The 15,792-nt window shown below is 38.4% G+C and overlaps 1 protein-coding gene across 3 annotated transcripts in view; it reads left to right on the top strand.

Moving 5' to 3' along the window:
- The window catches only part of kcnn3 (potassium intermediate/small conductance calcium-activated channel, subfamily N, member 3), a 68,427-nt gene that overhangs the window by 9,519 nt on the left and 43,116 nt on the right, over positions 1-15,792 (top strand). For 2 of the 3 annotated variants that reach the window (XM_065261011.2, XM_065261014.2), the window contains one exon: positions 6,634-6,729. The exons of the other annotated variant lie outside the window; for it this stretch is intronic. In XM_065261011.2, the coding sequence (XP_065117083.1) occupies positions 6,634-6,729 (96 nt within the window). The remainder of the gene's footprint in view (positions 1-6,633; positions 6,730-15,792) is intronic. 3 annotated transcript variants of the gene reach the window in all.

Genomic DNA, 15,792 nt, shown 5'->3' with positions numbered 1-15,792 from the left:
ATTTCAAATTCTGCATAACGATTTGAATTAAATTTTATTACTTGAAAAGTAGCATGAATATTTTTCGTAAAATTACCTTTTTGTTTTGATAACAGCATGCACTTGAGCTGGCACGTACAGAACGGTTATGCAAAACTTGTTTATCCATTTCATCCCAGCAAGATTTTGAAAATGTTTCAAAAAGCATTGAGGGTAAAACTAAAAAATCTGACGTTTTGTACAAATTAATTGGCATAGAAAAATGCTTCATTGATTAGAGACCTACAAATCAAATCGAGCACAATCAGCCTTATATCCAGGACTTTGAATCGTTAATATGTCTGTGATCTCAGACATTCTTTCTAGTCCAAAAATTGTCCCTAGCTGTCAGAGCTACATACTGTTCCCAAAGTGTGCATATTAGTACCTTAAAGGTACCAAATATATACATATCTTTACTTAAAAGATACTAGGATCTTTTTGAAGAGTGCTGCCTGGGTGACAGCTTGAGGCCATTTTTGGACCATCTTTTTCTGACAGCGTTGCATGTAGAGATAAAGAGGAGCAATAATCGATCCATCTATCTCCATCTCAACACATGCCTTTTTAACATCTAACCGACCTAAATAAATACCTGTGAAAAAACGCTGTCAAATCAATATGTAATTTTCACACACACCTCATACTGTCAGCTTCCATGGGGACTGTGTTTTCTTGGACTTTAGTAGATGCATGGACATGTGCAGAATGATGTCTCTGTTGGTCAACCTGTTGTCTGTACATGAGGTCGAGAGTTGTTTGCTGAGCTGTGAGAGGTTTGTCGGAATTTGCATACAATATGTTGTGGGGACCAGCCTGCTTACTAAAGATACTAAATTATTAAATTTATATTTAGATATGCGAAAATGCAGAAATTAAAGGTTTTGTGCCCATCCTATATTTGTATGATAAAACTAATACAGCAGTGTGTACAGGTTTGGCTGTACTTGTAAGGGGAAATTACTAATGTATATTAAAGGTCCCGTTCTTTCTATGTTTTTTGAAGCTTTGATTGTGTTTACAGTGTGCAATATAACATGTGTTTATGTTTCACGTGTAAAAACGCGGTATTTTTCACACAATTTACTTATCTGTATAGCGCTGTTTTCACTGTCCTAAAAACAGGCTGATGTCTTCCTTGTTCTATAAAGTGCCTCCTTCAGAAATACGTATCGAGTTCTGATTGTGTAGTTTGTTTAGTGTGTTGTGATTCGATGGCAGCTTAGCTTGCCGTTAGCTTAGCTGGCGACTGACGTATTCCTGTGGGCGGAGTTTAGTCAAAAACTCTTTTATTGATGTCATTCAACCGGGAAGTAGAGGACTGTAGTCCAAACTGTCCGTTCGCTGTAGGCTTTGAAAGGCTTTTTCATTTTACAAGTATTGTTTATGCTATTATAGCAACATTAGACACTAACTAAAGTTTGAAAAATGGGATCATAAAGAACGTGACCTTTAATACGTATAGCGAAACTTGATGTTTGATGTAGGGGGTCAGGGAGTAAAAAAAATCACTTATTATAAAAGAAGTCAAAATAAAATACTCACCATAGTAGAAAAACTAATATGTTTGTGTGTGTGTGTGTGTGTGTGTGTGTGTGTGTGTGTGTGTGTGTGTGTGTGTGTGTGTGTGTGTGTGTGTGTGTGTGTGTGTGTGTGTGTGTGTGTGTGTGAGCTGAGTCAACATGTAAAACCCGTAATCCCACTTCTGCCACACTAAGGCTCTTTACTGCTATCCCACAGGGGCAACAATCATCAGTACATACAGAGAAGAGATGGACAAGCCAGAGGGAGGGTCAGTAAGGAGAGAGAGAGAGAGAGAGAGAGAGTTAGGGCAATAGTGCACTGAATTAAAAAAGACCCTCAAATGATCATTAATTGTAAGTGTAATGTATGTCTGTGTCACTTTGTACATTAAAGTAGTGGCTGTGAGCCTGTATTCATCATTTGGTCTCGGAGTGTGTAATTGGGTTTTCAGGGGAGTAATGGTGTATGTCAGTGTGTAACCAATGGCGTGCATGTGAGTGATAGGACTTGTGTGTGTACACAAGACTTTAGATTTGGTTTGAAACATCAGGGAGTTGAAGTGTCAATTGTACATATGTTTCCATTAATCATTGTATTATAAAAAATGGGGAGGGGGGTTCTAATTGTTAGTTTTCATTATTAGGGGGGGTTACCCATTTTCCTAGTGGAAACTACACGTCTGTGTGTTCAGGTTTGGTTGTGTACTTGCTAGGATAATCTGTCTTGAAAAGGACCTCTTAAACAGTGTGTAAGTCTAAGATGTCATCAGTAATATAATATTTATAATGGATTTGGTAAAGGCGACACATAACATGTTAGCAGCTAGGTTGGGTATATGTGTGTTTGTAGGGGTGTTTTATTTGCTTTGTATGGATTGAGTGTAGGTGAATGATAAAGTGCTTTGGTTTGGCCAGGTGGTTCACATCATTATACGGTTTGACTTAAATAAAGTGCTCTGAATGAAAAGTCACTCACACACACAGCACTGCATATACTGCATATACAGCAACATTAATCATCTGCAAATCTGTCTTTGCCCTGGATTTAACAGGCCACCTGAAGAATAGCTGCTTTATGCTTGTAAGAACTTAACATTACAGTATTGTACAATTGTGTAGCTCAGATGTCTGGTCAATGCATAAATGTAACAATACAATTTATCTGTAAAAAAAATTATTTACTGTAATTTTACACTTTTAGATTTGCATGCATTTGGCAGCCAAAGCAACTTACAGGGAATTTATGCTATACATTTTTTTTCAGTATGTTTGTTTTGTTTGAGTCAGTAGTTATAACATTTGTCCTGCTATTGCTATTGCAATTGCAATCTACCAGATCAGCTACATTTGATTGAAATATCTAGAGATTTGTTGGTATTTTTGGTACATTTGGTGATATTTTTGCCCTAAGCCCAAGGAAATTGCTGACCCAGGTGTGTACTGTATGTGTGATGTTGTCTGTCCTCTGGTGGTTAAGATGTGTATCCAGATTTGAAAAAGCTTGCTCTTTCTGTGTGTTTGTGTGTGTAGGACTCACGTTTGAGGTTTTTATGTGAGTCAAGGCACCCAGTGTCAGTGATAGGACTAGATGAATATATTGAAACAAGAGGAAGTAATTGCATTAGAATCACAGATGACTGTGTGCGTTTGTGGCGGTACATTCAACCGAGTGTGAGTTGTGTGTGAGTGTGCTCATGCTACTGCGTGACAGACAGAAGGCTCAAAGATGACTGTGTATTCAGACGTCAGAGCAGATATGCTAGGTTTTTATGAAAGGACCAGGGAGAGGTAAAAAAAGAAGACCCTGAGCAGATGGGAGAAAATGAAATGAAAGGTGCAGGAGGAAGATGTGGTGCATGTGTGTAAGAGAGAGAGAGAGAGGGAAAGCTGTTGAAGTTAATGGTACTCAGAAAGCCTATTACCTCTGTATGTTGTCCATCATGGCCATGGCAAGATCAATAACTACTAATCTAGCTATGAGTCAGTTTTTCATACTCACTGTTCATACACACACACACACACACACACACACACACACACACACACACACACACACATATGTAGCATGGGATCTGATAGGCATGCCAGTGAAACAGAGGACTCAATTAGGCAGATGGTAACACATCAAGCAAAAACCTCAATCACTTAAAGAGGGGGATAAGGGTTAGTTTAAAGTGAGAAAGAACAGATATTCTGACCTTCCTGCTTGCACGTGCATTCAATTCAATCTCCACAAAGAGTGTCCACAAAAGACCTCGTTCTCAACTGTGTGCGTATTTTATATTAGACTTAACGCTGTGAAATTTGGCTCAAGCATTTTATTTATAAATGACCTGATTCCTGTTGCGAGCTGCATAACGTGATTTAGCCAACTTCCTAGATTAATGTAATTTTCTGGAAATGCTGGGCATAATCATGGATCAACATTTCAGTTAGATTTTGAGTAACTTAATCCCAAACCTTAAATCTTAACTCTGATTGGTTTATAGTAATGTTAGTCTGGGAACTGGATTTTCTCATATATATATATGTTTTCTTTCACCCGTATTCCTTTGTCTGTACAGTGTACTGTACGTGAATGGGTACTGAGACTGTTGGCCTCTAACAAATCTGCATAACATCTCCTTTTGTGTTTCACAAAAGAAAGACATACAGATTTGGAACAACATGAGCATATCACGACAGAATTGACATATTTTAGATTCCACTCAAAAGGAATTCAGTTTGCTCAGTGCCGTCAAAGTTAAAGAGCATTGTTGCAACTGTGTGATGCTTGGAATAAAAAGTTTATCTAAAGAGCTACCGCGAACTATCACTGAGCTCTTTCCACCATAAACAAATGAAGTTTGTCGATGGAAGTGATGGAAGCACAAAATTTTGTTTAGAAGAGCCTAATGCTGCGTTTACACCAACTGCTTTTCAGGCGTCAAAATCGTGTCTACCGCGCCTTGTTTGCTGCTTGAACAGTTTAAATGCATTTGCGCATGCAGAGCGAAGTAGACACGCGGAAAAAGCAAGCATTTAACGCGCGACAGAGGCAAAATCCGCTTCTTGTGGGAGTGGCAAGTGCTTGCTATGCGGTTGGCTGTTTGCAGGATGGCTGATTGTGCATTTATAGAGAGAGTTACCGGTTGGTCACCTTACTATAAGGGGAAAAATAAACAGCGCGGGTCGATAAACGTCACGTGACTCAAAAGTGAAATTTGTATTTACAACTTACCAGGTTGCCCAATGTCCTCACTGACACTCTTCCAAGCGAGGTCCTTTTTATTCCTGTCTCTATAGAAATAAGAACTTGTGCCGTATAGCTCCGGGTGACTGCTCATGGTCAATATCAAGCCTTCATGCTGAATGAGTGACTCGCAGGGCTGGCAGGGCTTCCGCCACAACAGCAAGCAGGCTCCTGATTGGTTAACGGGGCGCGCAAATCCGCCAATGTTCACATTTTTCAACTCGGGCGTCAGCCACAGATTCGCGTCAAACGCAAAATGCACTAAAAGCACCATTCGCGCGTACCGTGTGTACCGTGCCATACGTTCAATTCATGCCTCATCCATGCCGCGTGACCTCCAGGCGTGCATCAACACGTCTTCACATTGACTTAACATTGAAATCACTCGCGCTTGCCGCCTCTACCGCGGCTGGTGTAAACGCAGCATTAGGATTGCTATACTTTGCATTTCCTCCAGTTAGGGGCACTGTATAGGTATGTGTGGGTTTGTGGGTGAGAGACCCCTGGACACAATTGTCTGTCTATGAAGAATAATGCTTCCACTACGAAACTTTAAATTAGACCAATGGGTGGCCAGTCTAATAATGTCTGCTATTCAGCTGGACAGCACTGGTGAATATCCAGGAAATAATTTAAAACTTTTGCTTTTCATGGGAGAGTTATGTAAGTTACAAGCTGTGTGTGTGTGTGGGTTGGTCTATGTGGTTTATGGGGACATGAATATGTATAATGGCATGTTTATTATGCTATAAAGGTGGTTTACGGGGACACAGAGAGTGTCCCCATAACAGAAAAGCTAAAAAAACATACTAAATGGTAGTTTATCATAGATTAAAGACTGGCAACAGGTTTTTGTGACATTGGGGTTAGGGACTGGGGTAGGTAAGGTGAATAGAATATAACAGTTTGTACAGTATAAAATGCATTGCGTCCATGGAAGTGTCCCCGTAAACCACATACACCAACGTGTGTGTGAGTGCTGTGTGTGTGTGTGTGTGTGTGTGTGTACCTGGTTATTATCACGTTGTGGGGACCAATTGTCCCCACAAAGATAGGAATACCAGTGTTTTTGTGACCTCGTGGGGACATTTTGATGTCCCCATGAGGAAACATGCTTATAAGTCAAACAAGATGATGTTTATTGAAAATCTAAGGTACAAGAAATGTTTTTGTGATTAGGGAATTAGGGAATGGGGTAGGTAAGGGGAATAGAATATACAGTTTTTACAGTATAAAATGCATTACGTCTATGGAATGTCCCCACAAAACATGGAAACCAGAATGCGTGTGTGTGTGTGTGTGTGTGTGTGTGTGTGTGTGTGTGTGTGTGTGTGTGTGTGTGTGTGTGTGTGTGTGTGTGTGTGTGTGTGTGTGTGTGTAAAAAATATAATCTTGATATCTAGCCTCCATGGTGCCATAGGGTCAGAGTCTATAAAGGTGCTCGTCAAAGTCAGTTATATAATGGTTAAATATGTCTGTGTAATAAGAAGAGTAAGAATTTACACTTCATAAATGTAACGTCTTAATTAAATATACATGTTTAGACTTAATAAAAGTAATTTTTAATAATATATTTGATTTGATTTTAAACATGGATGAAATGTAGATTCACAGTGGACAGAAAATGTGTATAGGTGTAGCTCAGCATTAAAAGATGATGTACGGGCAAGCACAAGTTTTGTGGCTAAATTGCTGAAATAGCATCAGTGTGATATAAATGCTTGTGCATCACATCATTATTGTGGGCAGGATTAGTGGTATACCACTGGTATTGTGTGCATTATGTGGTTTCAAAGCTCAGTGTAATGTTTAACGCGATGTGTGTGCTCTAAGATCATTTGGTGTTTGTTTTTTTTACAGAGCTCCATGTATTCTTTGGCATTGAAGTGTCTTATAAGCCTTTCCACCGTCATTCTTCTCGGACTAATCATCGCTTACCATGCTCGAGAGGTGCAGGTAAACACACACTCACATATATAAAATATTTAAGATTACTTATTATATCCCGCAGTATTTTGATAATGCATTACATTATTCTTAAACAGTAACCCTACCGAGACCTAAAAGTGTAAAAAGCTGCTTCATGTTAGTTACAACACATTAAAAGTTTCTGTAGTTTGCTTACGGCTTCTTTTCAAGTACTTTCAACTTATTTTGTCTTTGATGTTTATACCAGTACCCCCCAAACAACCATATAAAGTAGTGTAATGAAGAGATGAGTAATGTTGTTTCAGGCTGTTGCCCTCAGCAAGGGCAGCAAACTCATCTCCTCATTAGCATTATTCTAATAGAAGTGTTGACACTGGAATGGCACTTACAGCAGTGTACATTACTGTTTCTCTGCATGCTATACACAAACACACATACAAGCCTCAAAACACCCCTAAAACTCGCCATCTTTCTCCTTTGTAAGCACAGGCATCTTTGAGACATTTAGCGGATATTTTTAGGGCTGTGTGCGTCCAAAACAGTGAGTCATTTTGTAAATGTTTGACATATACTTTGAAAAGGAGCATGTGTGCCCTTTCATCAATGAATACAGTTTGAAAATTCGCTGCATTCTCAAAAGAAACACAAGCCTGACTTGAAAACCAACTCACAGGATGGAGAGAGGCAGTGAAAAAGGTATTAAATGGTCAAGGCCACAAAATAATATATCTAAAAACCATGTGCACAGTGTGATATATTTAATTCAGTTGTGTATCTACAATATCCCAAAAGTTCACAAAGAAACTAAAGAAATTCCTGTTTTTAATAATGCCAAGTCCCTTTTCTCCCTTATAATTTTCTCCCTTTTAGTGACTAAATATCCCAGCAAGCAATTTTGGCTTAAACAAAGCAAAATTTGGGCTGTCAGTGAAAGTCTAATACAGTAGTTGTCTAACCATAGCACAAGAATAGACATAGCATAGATGTTTAGAACATGAAATGAAAGAAAACACCTTGAACACCTGTTGACTTAGGGTAAAAGTGGGTTACTCAAAGCCGGTCTATATTGAGTCCGGCTTTGTTAGCTGTCATTTCACTGTCTCAGTTTCCACTTGCTGGGATGTGCGCTATCCTCAGTTTATGGTTGTAGAAACAATGGCAACCCAAGTGGACAAACGCAGAAGTGGCGGTTATACAGCATCTAACACGCATATAGCTGTCGCGATTGGTCGATACAATCGACTCTGTTGACACTGATAATTAGTTGACATCAATATTTTTTATCTATTCCATTATTTTACCTTTTAAATGTTGTTCTCACGTTAAAAATAACAACTGTTTTCTCCACATCACTAGTAGGTGTGAACCTTATGTCTATCGCCTTCTCCAACAGTCCGCCGTTTTCAAAGATAATGGATGAAGCAGGGTCGCGTGCAATGTCAAACGAGTTAGTTTGCAAAAAGATTTTTAATGGCCGAAGTGGTCTAAAGTATGGGAGTACTTCAGATAAGCTGGTAATAAAAGGCTGCTTTTTAAACTCTATAAAGTTTCGTTATCATATCACAGCAGTACCAGCTTGATGCTTGAACATCTGAAGAGAAAACATACTGGGGCTATTCAGGATGAAACCTTAGATGTTTTGTGGATTAACTCATCCTTTTTGGCAGAACATTTAAAAACTGCTGTTCTTTTTAAAGAAAAAGGGCTGTGAGGACTGGAATTGATTGATCGTTTTTATGTATGTACATTTATAACACTATACATTGTAAATATATTACCTGTGCATTACATTATCTGTGTGCATTCACATACAGGGTGCTCTATTTTAACGATCTAAGCGCATTGTCTAAATCGCACAGCGCAACGTCTAAATGGGCGTGTCCGAATCCACTTTTGCTAATTTAACGACGGGAAAAACGGTTTGTGCGCCGAGCGCATGGTCGAAAAGGGTTGGTTCTTCGTTTTAATGAGTAATGGGAGTATTTTGGGCGTAATGTGCAATAAACCAATGAGAGTCTCACCTCTCATCCCCTTTAAAAGCCAGTTGCACTGGTGCTATGTCTAATCCCTATTTAGATGACGGACTTTGTTAACCGAAAAACTAAGCGGAGGAAGAAGATCCCCAGTTTAGGATTAATGTTAAATAATTGTGTTGTTTTTGACGTGCATTGAAATTGTTATTTTTATTAAAACCTTTAAAACCCGTTTTCTTTAAGTCATGGAAGTAAAAAAGCAGGCTAATTTAATTGCTTTAAATGTATGGCTATCCAATATCATCAAAAATTATTTACAAGTATGTAAGAAAAGGTTTGTACTCTAAAAATACTTTATTTGTAACAAACAGGAGATAAAGAATTTACAAACGGCTCTCTGCACGTTTCAGCACTTGGACAGCGTCAGTTTTTTTTAAGCATTACTTAAAAAATTTTCTCATTTATAGTCGTATATTACTAATGCGCTCTTTAAATAACAAAAAACACGATTGCGCTCAAAATAGCAACGCGCCAACAATGCGTCTGAACACACCTTGTTTTCAGATCAGAACGCCCATGGGCGCAAAAGGGGGAGCAAATGCATTTGCTATTTAAACAACGTGGTGCTAAACGTGAAAATGATAATTGCGCGGGGTGGAAACTATCAAAAGACACTTGCGTCGCGCATTGCGCTGCATTGGGCCGGGTGTAAGATAAAGCCCATGTAGTTCTGTAAAGATCACATAAAGACACACAACGTATTTAAAGTCCTGCACTTTGTAGGTTTTTTACACAGTGTCTGAAGTTTACTAATTTTCCGTGATTTCTCTCTCTAGAGACCATGTGCATGCTTGTCCAGTTTGCAGACATTTCTAGTCGTGAATGTTGATCTGCGTTTAAATCTCTGTGCCAAAGAGCTAAACCATAACTTCTTGTTGCGATGACACGCGCATCCTCACTACGGCACGCCCCTTACGGCAATGTTCTGCCTCTTGTTCACACAAATAAATACTATAGTTATGTTTTCTTATACAGCGTCTTTTGAAGGTACAGTAATGTCTTCTAAAATGAAATAAGGCAGGGCTGGATTTGAATTTGTCTATCGAGATCTAATTGGATCATTTGAAGTTGGGTAATGTTGCTGATTGCTAATTACAGCGATTTTCTCCCGTACCCCGCCCACCTGCCATGCCATATGACCGAAAGTAAAGAGATGATTTTTAGGAGGGAAGGAGATTTGCGTTTTTTGATTAATGATTATGATGGCACATCAATTTTTAAAGAAATAATGAAGCTCTCAGATCATTTTAATAATAATAATAATAATAATAATAAATCATTACATTTTGCAGCACTCAAAGCACTTTACATATGAACGGGGGATTCTCCTCAACTACCACCAATGTGCAGCATCCACCTGGATGATGTGACAGCAGCCATATTGCACCAGAACACCCACCACACACCAGCTTATTAGTGGAGAGGAGACAGAGTGATATAGCCAATTAGTATGAGGGGATGATTAGTAGGCTGGGATGCCGGGGCACACCCCTACTTTTTTTCGAAAGACATCCTGGGATTTTTTAATTACCACAGAGAGTCAGGACCTCGGTTTAACGTCTCATCCGAAGGACGGTGTTTTTTGACAGTATAGTGTCCCCGTCACTATACTGGGGTGTTAGGACCTGAACAGACCACAGGGTGAGCACCCCCTGCTGGTCTCACTAACACCTCTACCAACAGTTAGTTTTCCCAGGTGGTCTCCCATCCAAGTACTGACCAGGCTCAGCCCTGCTTAGCTTCAGTGGGCAAGCTGTCTTGGGCCATAGGGTGATATGGCTGCTGGTTAGTTAACTCTATTTAAAGTGAACATAGAATCAGACTTTACCAATTTGAAGTTACTGTGATCGATGCATTAGTGCATGGTCTTACAAAAAGAAACACTTGTTTTTATAATCTTATTTGTAAAAATGTTGTACCTAATATTAGGTATAATTTATATTAATATTGTACCAGTGTACCTATTTTATTTAGGCTTGTCTTTTTAAACCAGCCTGCTGACCACCTTGATCCACTTTCTTGATCAAATATTGAAGTTAAATCACACCCTTCATCTTTTGCCACAGAATGTTCTTTTCAAACGAAAGATGGAAGTGCCTCACATTACCAAAGACTCATAGCGAAGACTATGTCATGTTGCCTTTTAAACCCGTCAGTGTGGATGTGCTAGCACATGAATGGTGTGTGTTTGTCATGGTGAAATTAGTTCACACATTTACACGGCAGAATATTAGTAGGCTACAAGCTCAAACATTCTAACAACTCCTCTCTAGTCAAGATAAATAATAATAAGTTGTAATGACTTGTAAATCTGAGTCGATGCAACAAAAAAGGCAGCAAAGATTTTTTTACAGTGTTCTTTTCTAACACTCTCCACTATCAATGATTCCCATTCACTGAATGACATAACAAATTTGTATTACCAAAGCATTTGCAGCATAGCTAACCACAAGTAAGGAAAACAAAACTAGCATAAACCCTCTATACATACCTGTACAGATAATTGAGCAAAATGTGAATCAGCAGAGAGTAATGATGCATTAACAAATACATGTAAAGAAGAGAAAAAAGCACTCACTGTCCGTCTCTCTCTCTCTCTTTCTCTCTCTTTCTTTCTCTTTCTCTCCTCCTATTTAAATAAATGTTCAGTTGCAAAGTACTTTATTGGCATGATCACTGTACATAACAGGTGTACAAGCCTTGAATACCTCTCTCTCTCGCTCACTCCTACTCAAATCAATTCATGTTTTTCTCTCCCCCCGTCTATTACCCTCTTGATTTTATGTTGTGTTTGCTCTGTCTCTCTCTTTTTTGTTATATTTTTACACTCATTTAACATTCTGTTGCCCCTCTGTGGGTTTGTGAATTGTTTATCTCAGGCTCTTTTAAACAGACATGTAGTTTTGTTCTAAGTTTTAGGGATTCAGTTTGAGGGGTCTGATGAGTTTGACTCGCAGAGATTTTGACAGATGTCTAAACACTGCAACTAACCTCAGACATATTTAGACCAAATCTAGATCTAAGATTTCTAAGGTTTGAGAAAAGTCTACAGTTCACTGCACTAGTAACTTATAACCCCATGCAATGCATAGCTTTCCAGACTCATTCTCCTTCTTTAGATACAGTGTGAACTGAGATCATTTTCACTTGATTTTGGGGGAGCACCCCGATCTCATTAATTTAATGGAAGCTTGGTGATTTCCCACGTCACGAGGGACAGCGATTGTTGGCAACAGGGTCCAGCTTTGCCACAAAGTTGAGAACAGTTAAACTTTATGCAAATGATAACCGGCTGGCGGTGTGCACGCACAGTTAGGAACCTTTACTTTTAAGAACGTGTGTGCTTGCAAATACAGTGTTGTGTGTTTATCAGGGTGCTAATATCTCTGAAAGGCCCTCTTAGGTAAAGCTTGTACTCAAGTGCATGTTAATGTAATGTAAGTGCATTTCCCACCACGTGCCAACAAGCTTCATCCTTGGCTAAAGTTTGTATAAGGCTTGGCTCCTGTAGAGCCACATTCAAAGATGATTTATGGCTGTGTGACTTCTGCTAAGAACCATTAAAGAATTTGGTGAATCACCAGCATTACTTTAAGCCAATTTTATAATTATCTTTAGTTCAAGGCTGGACTGATTCTGGAAACGCTTTGCTTGAGTGGTTTTTATGATAAGCTTCAGAAGCTGTTTTCCCTAGAGACTTAACATGTAACATGCAGATGCCTTGACTAGTTGCAGAAATAGTCACACTTCAGAACTATTATATGAGGTTTTCTTTATAAATACATAATTTTGAATAATAAAAAAAGAATAAATCCAAAATAATTCTCAAATACCAGCTTATGATGAGTGCAAAATATATATAGAACAAAGCTTTGATTAGTTTGATGTTTATGCAAATGCAAAAGAGATCATGATAGGTTTCTTGCGAAGGTATGAGGTATCTCCTAATATAAAGGTGATACTTAACAGTACAGTTAATCCACATGAACTGTGGTAAACTCTCAAGCAGAGTATGTCTGATACTGATAACAGAAACCATCTCCAGAACATTGCACAAGTAGTTTCACAGCACGTCTTGTTGCTTAGTGTTACTGTGTGTGAGTTGTCGCTGGGTGGAAGCTAAAGGGATTTCCTGCTGTTTATGCTACTGGTGACACACATGGGAGATGTCTGTGCGTTTGTGTGTGAAAGCGAGAGAGAGAGAGAGAGAGAGATTCAAGGTGTATATAAATGTATTTATTTTAGAAAGTGAAAGTGGGAATTGCCAGCAGATCTCACTAATTGTGGTTTTAGAGACAACTGACAGATGTCTCTTATTATATTTATTTATAACACACACACACACACGCATACTGTATATTCTTTAAATATATACATTTGTATTTGACTGTTGTCTGTATCTCACTGGGCAGAGGGTCATCATAGGTATTTTAGTCATATATCACTGCTAATCTGAGTTGTTTAGTGCTGCCTGCTTTACTTTTCATTTTCCAATATAAATAATTTTCACTGAAAGCCGATTATTCAGACTGATACTGATACCCATAGTCAGGGGCGCCGCTAGCAATTTTGGGCCCTATGAAAAAATAGGGGGTCGGGCCCCCACCATACCCATTTCGCACCAAACATACAATCCAACCTACTGTAGCTATTCAAAATCTTTGTCTGTAATTTAACTATTTATTTTGCTATTGTTTTGACCACAGTTATCAGTATTTATAAATACCTAAAATGTCTGCAGCTAAGATAATTTATTGTGCAATGTAAATTTAATTGAAAAATACAGTACATTCAATCAAATATTCAGAAAAAATGCAACATTCTTAAAGATTAAAGATAAATGTGACCATGCCTGTGAAAACCCAGCTGAAGTATTTCTTTGTAATTTACTGTTTTCCACATAAAATCATCCTATATAATGTAAAGAACATTTTGTGAAAATTTAAACTTGATATATTTAATATTGACTGAGTAATGTCATGTCAGCGATTGAAATCATAGTGAAATTAATGCTTGAAATTAAACTGTGATGCTTTTTATCTCACAATAAGATTTGAGACTTTTCTGATTTTCACAGGCAGTCTCAGTGACATACTGTATACTTGAGCTGTCACACACACGACATTGAGGGGACGAACTAAGTGTGTGATGAGATCGTTACAAGGCGTGGTGAGCTTGAACCTGTTTACATCACGAGGCATGTTTTGGACCCAACATCCAATACAAAAATTCAACTGCAGTAGCCACCGTTTAACCTAAAGAGGGCAGCACTCAGACGTTTTTACACCATATATTGTAGTATTGAAACACTTTATATCCAAATGTCAAAAAACTTAATAAAATCAATGAACAGCACTAATAAAACCCCATTCTTACAGATCATTAACTAAAAAAAGTTGGTTTGTGATTTATTACTCTTTAAGAAAACAGCTATATACTGTTATTAAATGATTCTTGTTTTTTAATCAACGGGGCTCTAAAATGAAATGAATGACAACTATAGCAGGTTACGACATAGATTTCCATTGATTTCTTAAACCTGTTGCAATTTGAGAAGCTTTAATATACATAACTGGACTAGTTTAGCCTTAGTTGCATTTCAGTTTTATCACAACCAACTCGATTCACGATTCGACTGCAAAAAAATACTTCCTTGGCATATTACGTTACAAAACTAGTGTGTAACTGATCGCATTTTTTAGTTTATGTTAATTATCTTATACGGGCTACCTTAATTAAACAGCTTATAAGGGCTGACTTCGCGTTAGAATCATAAAATAAAACAGGGAACGTATATCGCCTTGTGCTTTTTGTAGCCCCTTATGGAACGGCAGAAATTCCACAAGGGGGCGCATTTGTTCCTCAGACGTTGCACAATAAACGTGACATCTGAATATATTCATTATAAATCGTGACTGGAAAGTGAGATTCGAACGAATGTCCGTTATTGAACTAATTGTATACACTATTTATATCGTAATTCGGTCAGAAATGTCAAGATTGTGAGATGAACAAATCGCTTTGGATTAAAAGGCTTGGATATTCCATTTCATTGGACTTTTGGGGATTTATGAACAATTTGTGACCAGTCACGGAAAGTAGGGACACAAGTCGGATCTGGGCATTTTGAGTTATTCACAGATTCTGAAAGTGCAGTTTCTAAGCTTTCCAACGATGTGTAACACATGGAAATCTGATAAGATTTGGAGAAGTTGTGGCCATTTGAATATAGGAACTCAGAAATACTCAAACCGAGAAAATCGAGACGAAAGGGACTCTTCTTTTCAGCTGGGGGAGACAATAGGGCTCATTTACATCTCATTTAGCTAAGCCATGCCCCCTGTAAAACCCTTTTTGAGATGTTCTAGCATCATATGTAGTATTTTATGACCAAATGACAACCCGCAAAAATAAACATGACTCTTTTACCTTTGTGGGGATCACAAGTCGAATCCAGTCTGTTTCAGATTATCCAATGTCCATATTTGTCCACAAATGCGTATAATCCGTGAAATATAGATTGTTTACATCAGATTTCGCATGAATGTCTGGTAATACAATATAATATATAATCTGAAGACTATTTAAATCGTAACATGTAAGGGTATATGAGCTTACATTCCGTTAAACACATGAACCCGCCTTCAAAGTTTGTATTTAAAATAGGGAAGTAGTATAATAGATCATCCAAACAGCGCCGTCGAAAACGTGACATCCTTTAGAGAGGTTACCAATGGCTCGCTCGTTCCTCCATCAGCCAATGACTTCATGGAAAATATTGATAGACAAAACATGTAGCCAATTATATGAAGAATACAACTATATCTGTGTAACTTCTGTGTGTTTGGACTCATGCTGCGCTGCAAGAACTGACATACAGATGACGTCAAAGTACCGCGAGAGCGAGTCGAAATTAAACTACTCCGTAAGATTTCTTGAAGAGCTCTCGCGGTACTTTGACGTCATCCGACTGCAGCGCCGCATAAAGTCAGTGACGCGGCTGACGTACGATGCGTCAGTGACGCGGCTGACTGTTATTTGTTCCGCCCCAGCTTCT

This window comes from Paramisgurnus dabryanus, chromosome 13 (assembly GCF_030506205.2).
Source record: "Paramisgurnus dabryanus chromosome 13, PD_genome_1.1, whole genome shotgun sequence".
NCBI classification, from domain to species: domain Eukaryota; kingdom Metazoa; phylum Chordata; class Actinopteri; order Cypriniformes; family Cobitidae; genus Paramisgurnus; species Paramisgurnus dabryanus.
Note: the sequence above shows the minus strand (reverse complement) of the source record. Positions and strands in the feature narration are given on the sequence as shown.